General features: G+C 43.8%; 1 protein-coding gene across 1 annotated transcript; it reads right to left on the bottom strand.

Moving 5' to 3' along the window:
• Positions 1-285: 285 nt before the first annotated feature.
• On the bottom strand, positions 286-20,914 carry BFSP2 (beaded filament structural protein 2). The gene is made up of 7 exons (XM_075495434.1): positions 20,459-20,914; positions 11,678-11,760; positions 9,311-9,467; positions 6,842-7,003; positions 1,916-2,047; positions 1,168-1,408; positions 286-371 (listed from the first exon to the last, which is right to left on the bottom strand). Exons 1-7 carry the CDS (start codon positions 20,912-20,914, stop codon positions 286-288), a joined length of 1,317 nt encoding a protein of 438 aa, XP_075351549.1.
• Between the last annotated feature and the right edge of the window lie 1,467 nt (positions 20,915-22,381).

Raw genomic sequence — 22,381 nt, 5'->3', positions numbered from 1 at the left:
CTAGATATATTTGTACCATAAAAAGAAAGAGTTTGCTTGCTAGAAAGTGGAGGGCCTATGTTCTTAAGCCAACCCCCTTCAGCTATCGTGAAAAATACTGGAAGGAAAAAAAAGTCAAATGAAAAACCTGATATTCTTTATTTTTATTATAATTTTAACAACATGAGTAAATTGAAATCTGTAAGCAAAGCAATTACATGAGGAGGGTCTAGTAAAGTTGTTCAAGCTACAACCTACTTCGATTGTTGAATCAAACTGAATAAAGCAGGCTGCTTTGATGGGTTTTTAGCTTCCACGAACATAATTGGCAGTGACATCTTCTTTTGCTTTAATGGCAATGGTATTCTGTGGGCTGAGAGTTTCATAATCAGCTGAAAGTAAAAAAAAAAAAAAAATTGGTCACTACTACAAATAGGAAAATTGCTGAACCAAGTACTATCCTCAGTTCAGCTGGTGAAATCACATCAACTTCCGCAGGATCTGATTATAAAAAAATTTCTCCCTGACCTGAACAGAAGAGCAAGTAAAAAATCTGTGGATCAGATTCTCAGAGTTTCCATAACTAATGGTGATTAAGGCTCTTAAAAAAGCCCAACCAAGCAACCCAACCACTGTAAAGGTGTTTACAGGTTATTCCCAGAGGACAAATGTTAAGAGCCTGAACTATGTTTCTTCACAAAAGGTATAGTCAGTGGGCCAGATTCTGTCCTCGGACTTCAGGGGGAACTTGTGTGCTTAGAAAGGAAGCTTCCCCAGGATCATAGCTTTAATATTTGGACTGCATAGTGGGAGGAGGAAGGAAGGCATAATGTACCCAAGGCAAGAAACAACAATGCAGCTGCTTTACAGCCACTAATGTAGCCCCCAGATGCTGTAGTAGCTTCTTAATCTCACATCTCAAATCTTCAGGGAAGTGAAACTCATAGATCTACTGGCGTATTCCTAAACCTTGTCCTTCCACAGCAGTGCTGGAAGCCACCCATCTCTAATACATCAGGAATCTCTGCACGACTAGATTTGGGCTGTTCTTCCCCTCTGGCAGCTTCTCCAAACCCCACCATCTACTACCCAGCCTTATCAAACACGAGAATCGCCCTAGTCCTCCTGCTTCCAGCCACCTCACAACCCCTTCCCAGGGAGCACATGCTCTCCCTCCTCGTGGCACACTTGCTTTTAAGGACAAGTACCTGCTTTGTTCTCCTTCCAGAAGGCAGTGATATGCAGCAATGTCTTTCTCCAGCTGTTGTTTTCTGGTCAGCAGATTTTCACGATCCCGCTGCTGCTGCTCGGTTTCTACTTTGATTTCTCCCATCTCTGCCTCCAGCTTGGAAATGACAGAGCCTAGGTTCTGCAGTTCGATGTCATGCCAGTGCTTGGCGTCATATAAAGAGTTTTCCAGACCCCTCTTCTGTAAGGGCAGGACAGCAGACATTAAAACTGTCAGTTTTTATATGCTTCATAGTGGTTTTTATTCAGGTTTGGCCAATGTCTCTATTGAATATGCTTAAGTGGAGATGTAATATTGTGAGAATTCATTTCTTTAGATACTTTGAAAAACGTGTATTATTACAAAGGTTGAACTACTTTGGTTACAAGGCGTTTCTTGTAACCAAAGTAGTTGGTTACAAGATATTCTTCACATTGTCAAGTACTACCCACCCAGCAATCTCAGTGAAATTATTATTGAGTATGAAGACACTGAAAACTGAAATTTGGGGCCCGGTTGTCAAATGTGGGTCGCTTAGTGCACCACGTCAATCAAGAAGAACCCAGAAACATCTGGCATCTCTGGAAACAGTATCCACTGGAAAACGGGATTTATTCTTAAGTCTGTATCCCAAGGCGGGAATGTTTTCCTCAGAAGGCATGTTGAATTCACATGGAATATACCCATTGAAAACCCAACATTACTTACCAAGGTTCTCAAAGATTCGATCTCTGCTTGCAAGCTCTGTATTTTGCAGGCAGTTTCATGGAACTCGGTTCTGAGGCCCTCCACCAGCTCTTCCTCCTGGGTTCGCACGGCAGCCGTTGTTTCAGCCTGTTGCTGGTAAAAGATTGCGACTGTCGTCACAGCCTACTCAAATTATATTTTCGTTTCCTTACATACCAAACTGACAGTTGATATTGTCACAGTTTGTGGCAGTTCTGACTTTAAGTTTGATTCTTGTATATTAAATCCCTTGGTTGAACAATTCTGGATACTTCTTAGTGTCAAAATTATCATATTTTCAATGCATTTACTGTAAAATGGCTTATACATATAAGTATATATTTTATCTATGTCAACAAAACCTGTTCAGCATTCATACTAGTGCATTTAAAATTACCTATAAAAAGAAAATGTTGCTGTGATTCTTCATTTTGTAGCTATACTATAATATTTTTTAAGTGTTTTCCCTGAGCCTATTGGATTTCAGAAGTATTCACACCTTGATTTTTCACGTAGGATTCTATGAGTCAGAGAGCAAGTCATACCACAGAGGTCAGAAAAATAATTTCTGTTAATTGAATTATGATATTCTTATGCAATTTCACGCTCTTGTTGCTTGTGGGGTTTTATAAGTGTTTAGTTCAGGCTCCTTGAAAATAGGTGAAGGAAAAGGTACCTGAGTAAAAATAAAATTTCTGTACTTTTTAATGAGGGCTGAGATCAAGGTTTTCAATCCAGAGCTCTGGGCTCTCTAGCAAATACAATTCTTCAGTCAAAACCTACATTTCTTCTGGTTGACGCTAAAGGTAAACTATGCAAAATACTTCCATTCCACTCTGAAAAATCATCTTGACCCTGTCATGCTTTTCTGATTATGCATTCTTTTGTTTTAAAAGTAAGATCAAATTTTAAAAAAATCTGGGACCATGCACCAGAAATAATTTTTATGATTTTTTTTTTTGTACCATCATGTGAACCCCACATCTTGCTCATTGTGAATGAAATAATCTCAGGTGAAAAAGGTCATTTAAGTACCAGTTAAGTCTCAAACAGAACTTAGGATTTATGAACCTGTGTTGCAGAGGGCTGAATTTCAATCCAAACACCAAAACTGTCCTTTCCAGCAAATTGCACAGAGCCTGTATTTTCCAGAAATACTTTATAGGGGCTTGTGCTTTAGAGAGACATAATCCCACCTCACTAGTCCTGGTGAACCCAGCCTAGCGATCATGGACATGCCACTCTGGCGTAAGTTGTGTCTCCTAAGTTGTGTTGAGAGTGTAGTCTGCACCTTACTATGGTACGAGGACTATAAATGCCACTTTTTAAAGAAATACCAAAGAGGGTGCCTTTGCATCTATATGGCCTACACCCATTACCTGAAGCCTGGCATCTCTCATTCACATTTACCCTGCTGGTGGCTCAAATGCTACCTATAAATCCAACTTGCCCTCCCCACAGGTGATGTTGAAACTCCTCCAGGAGTTACCCTAAGCTGTCACAGCTACCTGACGTTGGTGATGTGAATGATAGAACAGGCAGATGGAGTAGATGGAGGTGGCCACATCGGGCCCTAAATACTGAGGATAACACAGCAAGTAAGCACACACTGAATGAGCTCTAAAGCTTTTGGTACATACAAGGTTTCCCCAGCCTCCTTAGAGGATTACCAGCTGAGTCACCCCAAGAGTCCATGTGGAGGGTGCTGCTGGGCATGACACTTGGCCTCAGCTTTGGGCTTCCTTCTGTGGAGAATTGCAGACGTAGTCTTTGTGCCCTCTTCACTAGCCAATTCGTATTTTCTGGGGGTTCTGCTCTTCCTATTCCTGAGATGCTCCACAAGGGAAAGGCTATACCGAATTGTGGTGCCCACAAACAACTGGGTTAATGGAGGGAGAGGATTAAATCATCCTCCTAAATCTTTATAATTTTCATGCTTGAGTTTCCTAGGAATGTGTGGATTTCAAGCACGTCTGTACAGTTCTGAGCCAGGTATTGTGCAAGAGTGCAGAATCTCTCATTAGTCTGTTTTTCATGGAATCAAGATAATTAAAGGATGATTAGGGATAGAACACCAACATCCAGGGTCTGATCAGCATGATAGCTGCAGAAGGGAAGTTACTTTGATAAGCTCTTAAGAGTTCTGGGAACATGTTAGCAAAGTAGCAAAGAAGGGAGAAAAAATTGACATAATTCACAACATTTTTCAAAACCTTTTACGAGACCTAGTGTAGGGGACGATGGAGGAAGCTGTGATCGTGTGCTCAGGGCAGAGCATTGCCATGGATCAACAGCTGGTCAAGGACAGGACATGAAGAGGAGAATTAAGGTCTCGTTCCATTATGACAGAAGTTTAAAAGCTTGATACCTCAAGGTTTGCTGCCTTGCGGATGAATCATGATCTAGAAGGATTTATGGATAGCAGAAAACAATATAGATTAGCAATGAGCAGGGGTGGCTGTGTGGAATCAAACCACATGAATGAACAGCGCCACATCATTAAGTAAAGCATGTTTTTGGGGAAAGTATTAAGCAGCTTGCATGCCTTGCAAGGGTTTAAATCACTTGTGTCAATTCAGGGAAAGGTTTTGAGCATTACGGACACAAAAAAGTGCAGAGCTCAAACCAATGGACTGGAGTTTTGAGGTTACTTACTCATCTGAAAAAAAAAAATCCCATGTGAAACCCTGTTAGGTATGAATATAAATTGGTATGTTTCAGTGCCTGAATACCCGTGAAAAATCTAGCCAAGATTGCAAGTCTAGTCAGAAGACAAAGCAAATGAGGCAAGGGAACTGGTCAGAAAATAACAAAAGTACTGCCCTGACATCCAAGTCAGTGCTAGGACACCATTTGAAATACCTTGGTCTCAACTGGTCACAGCTATGCCAAAGAGTGGGTGCAGAGAAAGGAAATTAAAGCAATTGGGGACCAAGGAGAACTCACAAAGGGAGATTGAAGAAAACGGTAATGAAGAGCAAAGGAGAGGAGGGAGCTGCTCTCTCTCCTCTGATGTCGCAAAAGAGCAAGGACAAATTCTTCACAGTGTGGATAACAAAATGGTGCAACTTAGCCACACAGATGATGTAAGTCCACACGCTTAGTTGACAAAAGGGCTGGACATAATTAGCAGAACTCTTGTTATCTCTATAAATAGTAATAATCTGAATAGATCTGTATGAGAAACAAAACCATGTAAGATACAAATCTTCATCATCTGGATTTAATGAGAGGTATATTTGGTGACAAAACCCCCTAGAATGTCACACCAGAACCGGCTCTGAACTGAAACTGATCTTTCCAGAAATCTGTGATATTCGGATTCTTCCTCCCATTAAAAAATCAAACCAAAACAGGAACAACTTAAACTAGTAAGAGCTTAGACTAAAATGGCTAAGTAGGGATGGGTTAGGTTATGTCTGCTTATTGGCATTTCTCTGCAGCATCTGGTGTTGGCCACAATCAAAGACATGATAGTGGGATCCAGTGATCAGTCTACTATGAGGTGGCAGTTTTCTCCCCAGATGGTATCTCTCTGCAGTTGAAAGACCACATATTGAAGGTATGAAAGAATTGGGAAGAAAGAAGTTGTGAGGGTGTTTGCACAGGAGGAGGAGGAACAGGAACAAGCAGGACAGGAACGTGGGGACACTGAAGAATTTGGTGCCGTCAGAGTAATGCTCATTTTGCTGAAACCTGGCAGTGGGCCAGGAATAGATTTTCTGGGAAAAGCTTAGGAGGCTACTGAGGATCCTCTGGCTTTTCAGGGCTGCATATGCTTTGTATGGAGCCACTCTCTGGGCTCATGCAGTTTTTTACTGTGTCACTGACTTTCTTTGAGCTGTACAAGCTGAAAATCAGGCCCCCGCAGACTAACCTTATGAAAACTTTTCTTAGGAACAGTCTGGCCTGCTCACAAACTTGGTGGGATCTCTGGGATAAACTCCTCTGACTGGCTTCTTGTATATTCCCTAGCACCTTTGGTATCACCGTTGTCACAGGAGTTTTCTTTATTTTGAAAATGAACACCTACTCAGAGCTTGCATATATCTTTGCAAACATATTTCTTGCTTTTCTTCTTGCAGTTTGGCTTCACTACTCCTCTCATAGCAGCTCTGTACCATGGAAAGGGGGGAGGCTATGTTTTTGCTAAATATTTCTATAGCACAGCTGTAGTTACAATTTGCTGTGCCATGATCTGCTGTAATAGCCAACTCAGAATGAGATGGCTTCTAAAATATAGAATCGTGCACTGAACTTAATGCTTCAGCTCTGCAAAAATACTTATTTCAGCCAGCCACTTTGGAAAATGAGTGATCCTTCATGACAGAGAAAAAGCTGCCTTAAAAGACTGTTTCAGACTCAGCATCAGGAGAGGAGAGAACTTTTAAAGAAAATGGCTATTATCATCACTTTTCATTTCTAAGTTAATATCCAATTTTCTCACCACTGCCAAAGGAAACAATTTCAAGGAGAAACCCACAAGGAGTCTGTATCTGTATAATTAGTGTAAAGCAATGTATTTTGCCCTTTTGATTTATAGACCCCTGTGGAGGAATGGCCCTGGTGAGAAGTGTAACAACTGTGGCTTTTCTGACACAGAAGGTATTAACTGATTAAGTTTGTTTTTCTCAGCCAACATTTCAGAGCCCTTAGAAGTCTCCCACAGATACCTGTGATACCAGCAGGGTCACTTCCACCGCTACTTAACTCTGTGCATCCCAAGAAAGTCACTGATATTTATGAGTGTATTTTCCAATGGACTTGGACCAAAATTCTTTAGATTTTTACCATCTTATTTGTTTCAAGAAAAAAACCACTCAGCCCTCAAAGTTACTGCAGAGTATTAGACAGATTTCGTGTTTGCTTTGAATCCCTTAACATTGGAGTGGGTTACAGAGCGCTTACCTTGGTACGGAGCAGGGCACCTGCCTCAGCACGATTCTTTTCAATGTCTCTCTCCCAGTGGATTCTGATTTTTTCCAGTATGTCATCCAGGCCGCTTCCCAGGGGAACATCAAGTTCTTCCAGCTGAGATCCGGCAAGCTGCTTGTATAACACCTTCACATCCTTGAACAAAAATAACAGGCATAAAAGAAGGTGAACTGGACAATTGAATGGTAGCTTCAGAGGGGCTCAAGGAAGAGCTCTTTTGGTTCCACAAACAGAGAGAGCAATTAAATTTGGTCCCAAAAGGTGTCTCTATATGAATGATTCAGTGCACTGGAGGGTTTCTTTTTCAGATGTGGATTCGCCTTGCTTGTGCATGGGGAGTCTTGCTGGAGTTTCCCTTGGGGGAAGGAGAGCGAAGCCCTGCACCAGGGCACTGCCTGGAGCAGCCCTCTCGCAGTGGCAAGTTTCTCCAGCAGTCAGAGCTTGCCATCCACACACACTGCACACCCAGGACCACAACTGTATTGCACTATGCAATAACATAGACATGCGTCTACTGGGAGATACAATAAGTTGTGCAAAACAGCAGGAGTCCTACGGCCTTGCAGCTTGTGTGAGCCACACGTGTGCTTTTATGCATGTGCACGTTAGATGAAGAGCACTCTCCTTCTCTGTGACAGCATCCTGTTCTTTTTTTACATATAAGCGCTCCAAAAACATGTAAGCAAGAGAGAATTATTGTGTCTAGAATTGCATGCTTAAAGGTAGCACATCAGTTGTACGCTATGTTCAGGAACACAAGAATAAATGGGTTTTGCACATGTGTCTGAACTGTCTGGCACCACAAGCCTTTTACGTCAATCTGTTTATATGTGCTATTGACATAAGAAAAAAAAAGTGGTGTAAAAGCATCTGGGAATTGTATTTGTAGGCAGTGGCCCCTGACAGTGACAGTCCTGGAAAAAAAGGATGGGGAAGTATATGTGAATTATGAATCTGCAAGAATGAAAGCCTCAAAATGTGCCCACTCCAAGTGCACAACAGCTTCCAAAGGACTTGACATGGATTTCCTAGTGGGGCCACTGGAGGAAAGAAAGGTTTGAATTAGTTCGGGAAAGTCCTTGGGACTTTATTGTGCCAGAGCTCAGCTGGAGTAATTGCAATAGTTGCTTCCAGCCTTTATTCTGTAACTTCTCTTGAGCAGCTTCCCCTGGTGCTGCTGCCATGGGAAAACCAGGTCTGTGCTGGGCTGGTTCTGCGAATGCTCACATACTCCCAATGGGAAAAGAAAGGAGCATCCTTCCACCCTGCAAGGGCTCCTCGCTGGCTAAATGCAGAGCAAGAGGAGCTGTTGGAAAGCTGTTATTCTCGTTACACCATATATATGGGCAGAGAACAGCATCAGTACCAACGCTTCTGGTTTCACAGCAATCATTGCAATACACAAAGGTTTAAAGGGGATCTTGTGTATTTCTACCAATTTTCTGTTTTCCTTCTTATCTAGAACAACTTTCATCTTTCTCGTACCATGCAGTGGTGCTGAAGCCACTGATTATTTTCTGCAAAATGCCAGCCTTGGGATTAGACTCATGAAAGTAGGGAGGGGATGAAGCAACCTCATCTTGGCAACCCAAGTGTCTGTATGCCTGCCAATGTTGCTGAAATATTGTGGTTGGAGAAATAACCCGTAAGAAATGTAAGGTAGGATAGTGCCTCACTTCCATGAGCCGTCTCGATTCAAGCGTTCTTTTACTTTTGAGGCATCAGCACAATTGCTTGCTGTCCCTTATGTGGGATTAGTAGTACCTCCATATTGGAGCCCCCGTCAGTAAAGATGTTGATTTGGGTCTGATCCTGAAACCCCTGCTGAAGGGAATAAACCACCTTCATGCAAATAGTGCTGGTGAATGTAATGAGTAAGTGGGAAAGTATTGCAAAATTGGGTAATAATGGGTTTCTCTTCCAGCTGCCTGTCCCTGTGGCTTGCTTCAGTGGTGCGTTGCACGGGAGAGACTCGGTCTGGGGAGCCAAGCAGCTTGCTAAGGCAAGCAAGAGTTTTTCAGAAGAGCCCGGTTAATGCTCAGTGTTAGTGCAGCAGGACCAGAGCTTGTTCCCTGCACAGGCATTTTCTCTTTACACCTCTGGCTGAAAATCAGACCTCACTGTTGAGATGTCCACATACGTGACTGTGTAACCCCGTGACCATCATGCGGTGTCTAGCAAGAAATGAAGTGATATCTCTTCCATGTCATAGTTATCAGATGAGAAAGAGTTAAAACTTAAACGGAAGTAATTTGATCATGCCTCAGAGGTTAGTGCTTTAAGTTAACAGAGAAGAGAGAAATAGGAGCAGTTTTCAGGACAATCCCCCCACCCAGACATGGCAGGCAGAGCTTTTTAGTGCTGGCTTTGCACTAGATGTATGATACCAATTGAATGAAACAGGCACACATTGGCTTTGCAGTGTCCCAGGTCTGGACTTACTTCTTCGTGATTCTTTGACAGCAAAGTCAGTTCTTCTTTCATGCTCTCTATCTGACTCTCCAGATCCATTTTAGTTAAATTAGCATCATCAATCACTTTATACAGGGAATTAATTTCATCTTCCACTGCTTTTCTGAATGGCTGTTCATTTTCATACCTGCAGAGAAAAAAAACCCTCAAACCTTAATACAGCACAGCTCAGCAAGAAACACCTGCATTTTTTTAAATGACACCATTGTGCTAATTAGCTCATGTGTCCCAGACAGAGGCACAGAAACACAGAAGACATACTTTGCTCTCACCTTGTCTTGCTATATTTGAATTTGACTGCCTGGAGTACCCTGTCATTAACTCAGAGTGTAATAAAACAGGCCAAGTTAGCAGTTTGCGCTACCGTGGTTATCAGCCTGACAGGATTCCTGAATAAGCATGGAGAGGCACGTGGTCTCTTGCTAGATCTGGTATTTATATACAGTATGACTATAGGTGGCTTTTTCTCTGTTTGCTTGGCTGTAAAATGAGAATAACTGCTCATTTGTCTACATAAAAACTTTTCAGAGCTATGGTTAAAGAAAACACACGCGCATCAAGCATTACTTTCACTAATGAACATGCTGATGGAAGTCTGATCTATGTTCCAGGATCCCAGCCCATCCTTAAGACCAAATCCTAGTAGTATCAAAATAAATAGGAAAGTTGAGTGGTTGGTTTGTCAACTAGAATTGCTGTTAAAGCAAACAGCTCGTTTCTAAACCGTGGCTGCAATGGTAGGGAAAATTGTGGCAGGCAGTTGCTCGTCTACAGTGGTGCTTGCTGCTTTGCTCTCCTTTGTACCTTTTCATTTTAGGCTTTCCACTGAAAATGTGGCTGAGTTGCGTGGCAGATCTCCTTGGGTAGAGGCTTTGGTGTCAAACCCATCCAACCTGGGGACCTGGTGGCCAGGGAGGTTAGACAGGGGGGTTGGCAGGTTAGACAGGAGCCAGCTTCATAAACAAGACCTGCACTCTGCCCCTTGAGAGCCACCTTCATTGCTGGGAGTTCAACAGCCTGGGAAAGAGGCAGCTGATCCCAGTGAGAATTAGGAGCTTCTACTCTGCCGTGGATTGATTTGACATCGTTTTTGTTATGTAGACTGCTTGTCCAAGTCAGTTGACATTTTGAAAACATATTTTTTAAAACTACTTAAAATATGAGTGTAGCTTGCTGGATGTAAAGCCACAAAATGAGTAGCTCAGAGTTGTACCTTTCTGAAATAAAAGGCAAACCTAAGAATGTGATTAACACATGTTTTGATATGAGTAAATAAAATAATACCAGGGAGAGACAGAAGTTTAAGGGATGATAAAAATCATAGGAAATAAAAATCAATTAGTTTGAAATACTAATGTATGTCAGATCTTGCAAAAAGCTATTTGTAAATGAACAAGTCCATTGCGAATAAAATCTAGAAGGATCATCAGGCCTTCCGAGTAAAATTTAAAGAGCTTCATGCACTCATGTACATGAATATTAGGCTTTGCAAATGGAAAGATGTTAAAAAAGTAGTTTGTCAGTATTTAAGATCTTCTTTTACTATTCATTTCTCTCCGTAAAGACAAGGAAAATCAGTGCAGCCCATTTCTGTTTTCTTATCTAATGTTTCCACACTGATGTTTGTGGTGGTACAGTTTTTGCTTTTCAGCTGCTGCAGTAGAATGATTTTTACTTCCCAAACCACTTGTGTGGCACTGCAAATTAAAACTAATAATCACATGAATGTTTGCCTTTATAAAATGCCAACCCAAATTTGAATGAATACTGACCTCTCAGTAAGAGATCACTGTCTGTATATCAAAGAATAGCTTAAGTCATTTTGCTAGTGCACGTTTTTGTTACTATAAATCTTCAAAATCTTCCAAAATAATGTTAGCATCATAATTATTACAAATGTTATAATCTGTCTCTCCCTGGTATTATTTTATTTACTTATATCAAAACATGTGTTAATCACATTCTTAGGTTTGCCTTTTATTTCAGAAAGGTACAACTCTGAGCTACTCATTTTGTGGCTTTACATCCAGCAAGCTACACTCATATTTTAAGTAGTTTTAAAAAATATGTTTTAAAAATGTGAACTGACTTGGACAAGCAGTCTACATAACAAAAACGATGTCAAATCAATCCACGGCAGAGTAGAAGCTCCTAATTCTCACTGGGATCAGCTGCCTCTTTCCCAGTTACAAAAACCCTCCCAAGTCAGGTGGTTGAATATTCAACTTAAAAGAATGAGCCCATTCTATTCACTAAGCACTACTACCCTATAGAGTAAGCGTTTGCCAAGGCAAAGTCTCAAGGGAAGTGGCCAGCTAGGTGCCACCACAAGACTACCTGTCTTTAAAATCTTCAGCACAGGCTTGAATGTTCTCGGTGTGCAGCATAAGACGAGCATTTTCAAGGACTGCTTCGCCCACCTAAAAGAAAGAGACAACAGAGCTCAAGCAATGAAGAGTTTCAGCACATTGGCTATATGCACTGTATATGTGCCTTAAGCAGATGTACAGCTTTGATTCTGAAAATAATCCTTTAGCCTAGGGCCGTTCAAGTGACTCATTCCAGATAATTTAATTAATTAATTTTGTACATATAAATTCACAAATTCACTGCAAATAGGCTGCAATTTGTCATCAAACTGTTCATTGCTCCTAAGCATTCATCTTCATGTGGAAGCGCATTTATTCTGATTGTCAGCTGATCGCAAGAGGTAAAATTCATTACTGTGTGCAAGATACATTCATCATTTTAGTCCCACTTATATTTTCTAGATACAGTTTAAGTAGCACTTATGCAGTTCCTATTCTACTTCCCATATCAGCAGTCCTCTTCAAGGTTGTCCTCTTCGGTGAGCCAAGGAATACTTGTTGCTCATGCCACCTGCGAGCCGTCCTCAGCTCCCAGAGCGCTGTTTTTCTTCTCTGATGGGATTGTGTAAGCTCTTGTGATAGATATGAGACCTGATGAGCAGGCAGTCTTCAAAGATTATTACACCGAATGTGAAATGCTTTGGAAAGATTGTGCAAATAAGACTGTGGTATCATTGCTATGGCTCTGGGGGGTATTTTTAATACCTAGGAGGTAGTTGAGGGGTAAGCAAACCTGAAAGGGTTGTGACGTAGCAGCCTGTTGTGATTCAAGAGAGTTATATAAAATGATAAAAAGGTAAAAAAGACCACTGCCTGCCTTGGAGTCGCACATGCACTGAGCTATGGAGGTGACCAAAGACATGCTGAATTTGGTACCAGGATTAGAGCAATCATCTCTGCAAATAACTATCTGGGGGCTCCAGCCATCCCATGGGCCATGCCATCACTCTAGAGGAGCTAAACTGAACATCTCTTCGGTCTTTTTCAGGAGATGCACATGGAGATTTCCGGTTGAAACTAAACCACCACATGAATAAGAGCAGCTTTTTAAGTGGGCCAGGAGAGTTCTTGAAGCAGAAATCTTTCTTTAGATAATTAAGTCTGCACCTAAATGAGACTGCAAATCCCCGGAAGCATTCTACTCCCCTGAGGTGAAACAGGCCATGCAATGTGGAGACATCAAGGCTGCGTCCAGGCAAGTTACCTCAAGTATTGCAAGTAGGATTGTTGCCTTAGTATGGTCCTACCTGCTCTTTGGCTTGCTGCTTGGTGATGGGGTCGAGGTGGACATGCAAGGCTGAAGCATTTCTAAGTGGTAATTAACATTCATCCTCACGAAATGTGGCTTACTGCTCTAAATGTCTTACAAATGCTTGGACAAACAAATATGAAATATTGTTTGCTATTCTCCTGATGATGATATCTCTCCTGATAAGGAGACATCTGGAGGAATAACCTGTTCCCCACACTGAGAGGTCCATAATGGATCATGAATTAAAAGCACTCTACATTTTTTAAATCTGAGGAGGCACGAGAGTTAAAATCAGTGGTTTGCTTACTTCTCACCTATGTTAGGAACAAAAAGAGAAGGTGGCTGTGGCTGGAAGCCTGGGGCTGGAGCACCGTTCCTGCCAGCTCCAGCTCAGCTTGGCTTCCAAAGGAAACAGAGCTCATGCCATTGCATGGGCAGCCATTTTTTCTTTAATAACTGTGGGATTTCTTGGCCAATTCCAACCAATTCCAGCCAATTCCTATCCCATAGAGGGACAGGCCATCTCAGGGACACGCAGTTCCAACGTGTTTTAAGAAACTAGCATCTAGACAGAGGAGGGGAGTCCCATGAATACCACCACTGGGCAAAAAAGCCCCAGTTGAAGCATGAGAAAATTAGAGAGCGCAGCGAACGCACAGGAGTCAGAGATGTTACAAAAGCCCCAAGTGTGGGCAAGGAGATGGTATCTCACAGCGCGCCAGCCAGCCCCGCCGTGCAGCACACAAGTACAGAAGACCTTTATGTGCTCTCTTGCACGCAGGACTGGCTCTTCTTCATTGTCCAACCCCTTGTTTCCTTCTCCCTGCTTCTTTGCAGCCCTGCTTTACCAGCGCTGGCCTAACTCCCCAGCCTGGGGTTGTCCCTTCTGTGGCATTTCAGAGCGGCTGGGCAGAGCCAGGACTTCAGGGCTGTGCCGCTGTGCCGTCCTCAGGTCCCCTTGCAGGACATGAGTTTCTCCTGAAAGATGGAGAAAAGACATTTAGTTTTTACATGGCAGCAGCATGGAGGTAGCGGCAGTTCTTTGACCCAAGCTCTGAATTTCTTTTCCTCCTAATGTTTAGACAATTTACTCTCGGCATCATTGGAATCTTCTTTTTCTTTTCTTTTCTTTTCTTTTCTTTTCTTTTCTTTTCTTTTCTTTTCTTTTCTTTTCTTTTCTTTTCTTTTCTTTTCTTTTCTTTTCTTTTCTTTTCTTTTCTTTTCTTTTCTTTTCTTTTCTTTTCTTTTCTTTTCTTTTCTTTTCTTTTCTTTTTTCTTTTCCTTTTTTCCTTTTTTCCTTTTTTCCTTTTTTCCTTTTTTCCTTTTTATTTTTTTCCCTTCTTTTCCCTTCTTCTTTTCTTTCGTTTTTTCCTACAGAAGTTATTGCATTTTGTCTTCTACCAACTCATGCACGTATAGATCATCAGAGAAGATTTTTTTTTTTTTTCCTGACTCAAATCAGGGAGCAGAAACGCTGCCTGTGATTTGCTCTGCCCTGTCAAAACAAGCCCATTTGCCTCCAGCAGTGAGCCCGCCACAGGTACAATATCTGACCTAAAGTCTGATGAAAATGAATGTCTTTGAGGGAACTGGGAACATCCCACGAGCAAAAGTAACATTAATCCTGTGAGCTGCACAGTGCCACTCAGGCGTATGTTAATGGCTAAGTTTAGAGGCTGAATCCAGTGTAAAATGGCTTTTGGGCTGCAGCGAAAGCAGAAGCAGGGAATAGCTGGTGATTTGCCGCTGCCTGGATTTCTGCCTCTCTATGGAGACAAACTGTTCTTCAAAAGTGCTTTTCAGTAGTAATCTTGTGGTTTTCTTGAGGCATTTGAGGTGACTTCTTACCTGCCCCACAGCGGATGTCTTTACCAGAACCCTGGCACCATACTCCTGAGGACTCGGTCAATACCCGACTCCCCTCCTCATAGACTGGCAGCTCATGCCAAACGTTCAGTGAGAAAGTGCAGGGCTTTCCAAAACTGCACACAAACCTGAACTGTGCTGCGTAAGTAAAAATGGTATAAAAAAAGTCTAATGTTTGGAGGGCTTCAGGGATGAGCGTTGTAGTGGGAGCCAGCAGGTATTAGCCTTTCAGCCCTCCTGGAAATCAGCTGTGTGTGCTTTAAATCCGACAGTGAACCTGAAGGATAAATAATGACGTGGTTTCTATGTAGAAACCAGGTTTCCTGAAAAATTCTGATTTGCATGAGCTGTGAAAGCTCTTTCCTCGGCTTCGGAAGAAGAAATGTAAGACTTCCATCTAGTGGCTCTTTTGTTTGGTTTAATTCTCCTAATAATCAACAGCTGGATGCAGACACGCAGCATTAGTGAGACGGATTCATAGCCGCTTGGCTGACACATGTACTGAAACGCGTGATTCAGCAATTTAGGAAACACCCTTCTTTGTGTCCGTTGGAAATGAGAGGGCTTGCAACGCTGCAAGCACTTGGACATTGCCTCCTCCGCTCGTGAAGCAGAAGGCAACGCTGTCCTGCCTCGCAGGGCTTCTGGGAGCCTTAATTCACTGATGCTGGTGTGGCACTTCAACTGCCAAGATGGGAAGTGTTATAAAAATGCAAATATTATTATTAATAATAGCTCCTTTAAGTCACGTATACTCGCATCTGTGATGCACATGCACCTTTTGAACGTGATTTATTTTTTTCAGCTCTTGAATTAACAATGAATATTTGTGGTATAAAACATCTTAACTAGAAAATAGCAACAATTTTCTTTGATTTCACTGGGATTTTATAGACGAGAAAACGCAATTTTAATTTTTAACAGAAAAAAAATCTTATCAAAATCTGCATCAACGTACTGGCCCATTTACTGGGTTACGACTGGCAACAAGGAAAACCAGCTGCTTCAAGGGAGTTTGCAGATGCCAACCTTGATAAACTGTGATGTGATACAGACACTTACGGGGAGAACTTATCCCTGGTGGCTGGCAACTTTTGATTTTTAACAGAGATCTGACCAAGTTTGGAATTGCAAGATTTACTACGCCTTTCAAATTCTTAGCTATGCTTTATCGATAGCTTTGTACACTTTTGCTATTCTTACAAAGGTCTAATGCCTTTCTGAATGCTGCTGAATTCACGGCCTCAGGTGTGGCCTGTGATAATGAATCTCATGGTTTAATTATTCATGTAATGGAAAATTATCCGGCTTTTAAGTTCACTTCAGTTAAAGCCAATGATGGCTCTGTGGAGAAAGATCAGAAGATGCTGGTCTAGTCTTTCCTTCCACACACAGAAAGAGATGGTTGATATCAGCCCATTGCCTCCAACACATCGTAATTCACAGCTAAATCAGGCTAAAATAATGCAACCCAGTGCCTGCTGCTCAGATGCCAAGCAGTAAACTCATAACGCTTTCTGTCGTGCTTTCCGTGTTGAACCCCTTCTCAGAGCCTGAAGGAGGAAAACCCAAAGGCAGCAAGAATGGCCTTGGGAAAGGTAATACCTGGAGAGGAGCTGGGGAGATTGATGGGTCCTTTGCTGATTCCTGCTGCATCCAAGAAAACACAACTTCATTTATACATGGAGTATTTTATAAGTAAACAGGAATGCATCAAAAAAATGCCTGGTTCTTAAAGCAGGAGATACCTCCTAAGAAAACGATCTGTAAAAACTGTAATGTTGCCTAAGCACAAGGAGAAAACCTCACCCCCCCCACCTCACAGCTGTAGGTGAAGGTAGTCCAAGGTTACGCTGTTGGAGGTGGCTGAGAGGACATAATTAAAACTAATTTATTGTCATCCTCTGTATGGTGGTTGACCAAGCTCTGTGCCATTTTTGTGGGAGTTTGTTGTGCCCTAGATCAGTGGCAGAATGCTATTTCACCAATTTACAGACGCTACCCATGCACTGTGTTGCGTTAGAGTGTGTTACAGATAATACTCAGCGGCTCTGCTGGCCCCGCAGCAAATAAATTACTCTGTGCAAGTCCAAATGCAGCGATTCCTCGGGCTGTCAGTCCTGTATATTCTCCAGGCTTAATACTAACACTGAGTAAACACTGACAGTAAGGCCAGGTGCAAATAAAAGTATCTCTATAGAAAAACTCTGGTGATCTTTCGAATGCTCCCAACCATGCACAGGAGGCACAGCAGTGATAAAATTGGCCCAGGACATCGACTCCTTCTTCTGCTTTTGTGTTTACTCCTGTGATCTGAACTGCGCTACGTGCCATCTCATAGACAAAATAAATCTCTGTGTCTCCCACGCAGCCGTAATTGAATGGTCACGGAGGCTGAACTACCCTCTCCTCTCTGTAAACTCGCTGAGATTATTTCAAGCGTCCACTTTTCCCAGGTGCTGCCCAGCTCTGTGGGAAGGAATTGCCATTACAAACAACCTCCTATTCTGCAGAAGAGACACGTTTGATTAGAGACAGAATTTTCCACAAGAAGGCTGGGATGAAGCCTGGAGAAAAGGAGTATGTCTGGGGTAAAATGAGATGAATTTGTATTTCTGTCACATGAATTCCTCTCTGCAAGGAGTTCTCATTTCCCTCGTTTCCTGCAAAAATCCTCCCATTTTGCGCCTGTCCCAATTAGCGTGTATCCACCTGCTCTGCTAAAAACCAGCTGCCCAGGCAGATAATTAATGCTGGGAGCTGGATAGTGGCTTCCCATCATCCAGCTCCTGTCAGTGATCCCCTGCTGCAGTAATACCTCTGACAATTGCAATGAAACATGAGTGGTTTTTTCCCCTGAGGGACCCTCCACTCCTACCCTCCCAGTCACTCGCTGCCACATTTGTTTCCCCTAGCTCTGCGTTTGGGAGAAATGCTGGCACCCAGTTGTTACTGCTGGGAGGACAAGTACGCAAAATGTGGGATGCCGGAGCACGTCCCAGGAAGGGCAGCAGAGAAACGGGACCTCTGGTCCGCTGGGCTCTCTCCTACCCCACTGCAGAGATGGACCCATCACATTTCTGATTTTGGGACCAGGAGAGTCTGTGACTCTTACACAGCCGTATCCCTGTCTTGTCACCAGCAGGGCAGGAGGATGGGGCTCCTGTCTAGACACCACCCCCCCCCCCCCAATTGTGTATTTTTCTTTGCTTCTTCTTGTTCAAAATCTGTTCCTATTGTGGGCATTTGGGTTAAACCAGGTGGCTGCTCAGGCAGCTTTACACCCCAAAACTTTCACAGCTGCTTCATATGAAGAGCACCGAGGGGTTTCTGGCCGCCGGGCATCCCTCCCGGCTGAACGCACGGGGCTGGCTGGGAATCAAAATGAATCCTCAGATTTTGCAGGAGGTTGAAAAAAAGGATATGTCACCTGAAGGCGGATGTGGATATCTACAGAAAATCTAGATATATTTACAAAAATTACATCTAGAAATGTATCTGCCAGGTATCTCTCATTTCAGCTGACTCCTGAACACTTTTTACTTTTCCTACTGGGACGCGTCATGGCAGGAGGGTACTGACTTCGTGTGGTTGCAGCCATTTCTGTGGCAACTGATTTTGATGTTATTTTAATAAGTGTAACGCTTTTGGTGTTGATGCTGGCATACTTATGCCAATTAGCCCCGAGATGAATGAGTTAATCGGTGTTTGGGCTGGATGAGGTCCTACTTTCATTTTTGGTTACATGCTTAATATAAAAAAAGCGAAGAAACCTATTAGTCAGACTTGTACATGACAGCTCAGATTATCTCTGGGAAAGTCAAAACCCACGAACTGATGCCTCTTTTATTGATTTAATTGAAGTAATTCGGAAAACTTTATGTATTCTCTAATGTGTTTTAATGGTTAAATATGGATGATGCTAATCTCTTTCTCTTATTTTCTATGATACTTGCAAATGGTACTACTACATAGCTTTATTTTTCTGATTTTATATAGGAAGAGCCCAATATTCAAGCTAGATTTCATTATGAGCTGCTCTTATTTACTCATAAGAAAGGGAGGTAGAGGCAAGGTGGCAGGTTGACAATATAAAGAAAGCTTAAAAGGAAAGCAATTTGGATGAAAAATTATTACATGAGTAGGTTCATCTGCACTACAATGTTGGGGTTTCATATAAAGAAAAATCAAACAGTCCTTCCTAAAGTACCTATGGGCCTACTTTTTGGTCTTAACCGTAAGCCCCGGTAGGTTTTACAGGTGAGGTCTACAACTGCAAAATGGGACACTCTTCTGGAAAACATGGGATGGCGGCTGCAAAGCGTTAACCCCCCATCTGACATCAAAGTCCCCATCTACCTCAGCAAGATGATAGCTTCAAGGGTGCTTTTCATAAGCACCCCAGATTCAGAGCACCCATTGCCTTCAGCAGCCAGTCCCTTCAGGAAGCTTTACAGGATTAGCGGCAGCAATGCCATTTACCAATACAAAAAGATAACAACTTTAAAAGTCGGTGCTTAACTGGGCGTTTCTGCTGACATGATCTGTGTACAACAGCTTATGCCGCCGCATTCAGGGTTCAGATGGCATTTGTAGCATTCTGGGTGAAGATCTGCCCTAAAAATGCAGCACACTGTAAAAATGCACCCTCTTTCCTACACCAGAGTAAAACTCTGGCCAGCCCAAGTAAAACACACAATGGTCCCAGGGAACTTAAAGTTGTTTTCCAGGCTTTCTGTAAACCCATCGATGGCATTTTCTGTGCCTGGACAAGCACTGCCAGGAAGAGATGTGCAAGATGCCGGGCTCCAGCTCTTCAGGGTCCCATCTGCTCCCGCTGGCCGGGAGTCGAGAAGCTGGGACTCGCGAGGTGCACCGAGACCTCGAGGGACAGAGCCCTGTGTTCACTGCAAGCAGGACATCAGCCTGCAAAGTCTTACTGGTCTTACTGGTCAGCAAAAGGCACTGTTTGTTGTCCATGAGGCCAATGCAAACACCATTTTGCACCCCCACAATAAACACTTTCCCAGAGAACCCGCAGCCTGTGCCATACGGAGAAGGTGGGAGTAAGGGATGGTGGGGTGGTGACAAAGGGAAGGAAAGGAATCACTCATTTGTAGCCACGTAATTATTATTTTTAAATAAACAGAGCTTTTGAAAATGTGGTTAAGCAAACAAGGGAATAAAGTAAAAATGTGAATTGCTAATTAAAAAAAAAAACAACGTGCTTGTAATGATATCATGTTGAGGGATAAACTAATTCAATCCTAGCAGTTTTCTTTTAATAATTTTGATGCTCAGTGTATTAACCACAACTAAGAAAAAAAAATTAAGAAAAAACCCCCACCCATTTTAATCAGCCCAGACTATCGCGCCTTGGGGTGCATTTCAATCGCCCCCATGCACAGGATGCCTGAGGCAATTCTCCTGCTTAAAAGGCATTTTCCACAGCACACTGTGAAATGATAATGCTAATTATCATGAAGATAGATTTAAAACCCTCCGTCTAGGGCACCGCGCCATGAAATCAGGCGGCGTTCATCAGCAGCATCGACCCTCGCCGCTGAAGGTTGCTAATGACTCGTGAAGCTCCCCCGTCCCTCCCGCTGCCGACAGTGCTCTGGTGCTCACCTGATGGTAAATCGCCTCCCAGTTCTCCCGCAGCGCTCCCCAGCTGCCCACGCTGGCCGCTTTCTTGTCCAGGTAGACTCTGATGTGCTCCTCCAGCTCCTGGTTGACCTGCTCGAGAGCTCGCACCTTCTCGATGTACTCCACCAAGCAGCCATTCAGGCTCTCGTAGGAGAGACCCCTGCCCTTCTCCAGCCCCGGGGCCAGGGGCACGGCGGTGGAGGAGCTGCGCAGACCCTGGAGGAAGACGCTGCTGATGCCCAGGGCTCTGCGGGACACTCGGGTGCCCAAGCTGCTCACGCCGCCGGTGGGGACGGTGCCCACATAGACGCCGGGGGGTCTCGACAGGCTCCCTGCACCCCCGACGCTCACCCGGCGGCCAGGTGGCCCCGAGCCCTCGGCCGCGGAGGAAGAGGGCTGCTGCCCCAAGAAGGACGACCGGCGTCTCGGCAAGGGCATGCTGCCGCTCCAGCCCGCCGAGCGCTGCCGCTCAGCCCGGCCGCCTTGCCCCGCACTGGCGGGAGGGATGTGCCGAGCCCAGCAGGTTGGGGCTCGCGTGGGGTTTCGGCTTTGTGCGATGGCTTTCTGGAAGGGGGGCTTTGTGCTGCCCGGGAGCGCCCATCACATTGTCCGGGCGGCCGCTGGGTCAGCAATCCCATTTCAGGGGAAATCTCCCTGCTGCTGCTGCTGCAAATGTGGCAGATGAAAAGCACAATGGTGTTTACAGGGACAGTGGGACAGGGATTCAGTACAACGTACGTGTTAAAATACCAGCGGTGTTTTCTGCACTGACACCCAGATGATTTCCTACCCTTATACCCACAGCTATCTAGGCATTTATTACGAACGCGTTGGCCGCTCACACCCATGCTTGCTCCAGACAGAGTCTCCTGCAGCAAGACGTTACCTAAAGTTAGCAAAACTCAAAGTTTTAAGGAGCTGGCAGGGCCGTGGCTGAGCCGAGCCAGCCTTTTGCTGCCGCAGAGCCTCGAATGCTCCCTCAGCCCCGCTGCAGCTTCTGGATTTCTCTGCGCTTTGGCTTCACCACCCGACCAAAGCACGTTGCCCCAAGCCCAGCAGATTTTAACTAGGGACAAGCACCCTCACGTCTACCCCTGCTCGGTCGGTTTAACGTCACATTATCAGCTGCACCCGGTCTGTTCAACAAGGGCCCGTTTCACTTTGGCTGCATAACATGGCGACAGAGTGAGGCAACTGTGAACCGAAAGAAAAGGGCAAAACAACCCCTGAGATTTATTGCAGGGGACGGGGGAGTTTTCCCCTGCTCTTCTTTTTATGTCACTGCTCTTCAGCGACTGGTGATCGGGGGGGTAGTTTATAGGTATATAAGTAGGATGTGTGCATGGTACAGTAGGATCAGTCACTATACAGTGTTAGGGGTAGCTTTTTCTACCTACACACAGGGGTGCTTCACAACCAGGGTGCCAGACTTGTTCCAGTGTAGGATTACCGTATGCACATCTTTGTAGGCATGCCTGTAATGTGCTGATGTTGGGTATTGCCCTAATGTGGTGTAGGTTTGTACAGGGGCGGTGGTGAGTCTTTGGCGAGATGGAATACAATCAGAAATCCCTGTCTTCCGCGGGTGCCTAATCCTGGCTCGCCGGGTTTGCAGCTGGAGTTTGTTTTGCTTGCTTTTTAAGTCTGGGAACTGCGAGACTGCCTATGGTCAGGTCGCCATTTCCCGGCTGTGTGAAGCCTGGGAATAGCGCAGCATCTCACAGCTTTGCAAATATTTTTGGCTAGCTTCTAGGCATTCTGCATTTAGATTACCAAGCAAACTGTACTGGCTAAATGAAAGGAATCCTCCAGTATTTCTTACACAACATTTTCAGTGTATTTGCTCTGTGTCGAGTTAAAAAAAAAAAAAAAATCTACTTTGCAAAAGCAATACCGTGTACAGAA

Source organism: Mycteria americana, chromosome 2, assembly GCF_035582795.1.
Source record: "Mycteria americana isolate JAX WOST 10 ecotype Jacksonville Zoo and Gardens chromosome 2, USCA_MyAme_1.0, whole genome shotgun sequence".
Lineage (NCBI taxonomy): Eukaryota > Metazoa > Chordata > Aves > Ciconiiformes > Ciconiidae > Mycteria > Mycteria americana.
This window is presented reverse-complemented; position numbering and strand designations above follow the sequence as displayed.

Coding starts and splice junctions, on each gene's coding strand:
- BFSP2 (XM_075495434.1), bottom strand. CDS start 20,914: ATGCCCTTGCCGAGACGCCGGTCGTCCTTCTTGGGGCAGCAGCCCTCT. Junction 11,761..20,458: donor GGGAGGCGATTTACCATCAG/GTGAGCACCAGA, acceptor TCTTTCTTTTAG/GTGGGCGAAGCAGTCCTTGA. Junction 2,048..6,841: donor GTGCCCTGCTCCGTACCAAG/GTAAGCGCTCTG, acceptor ATCTTTTACCAG/CAACAGGCTGAAACAACGGC.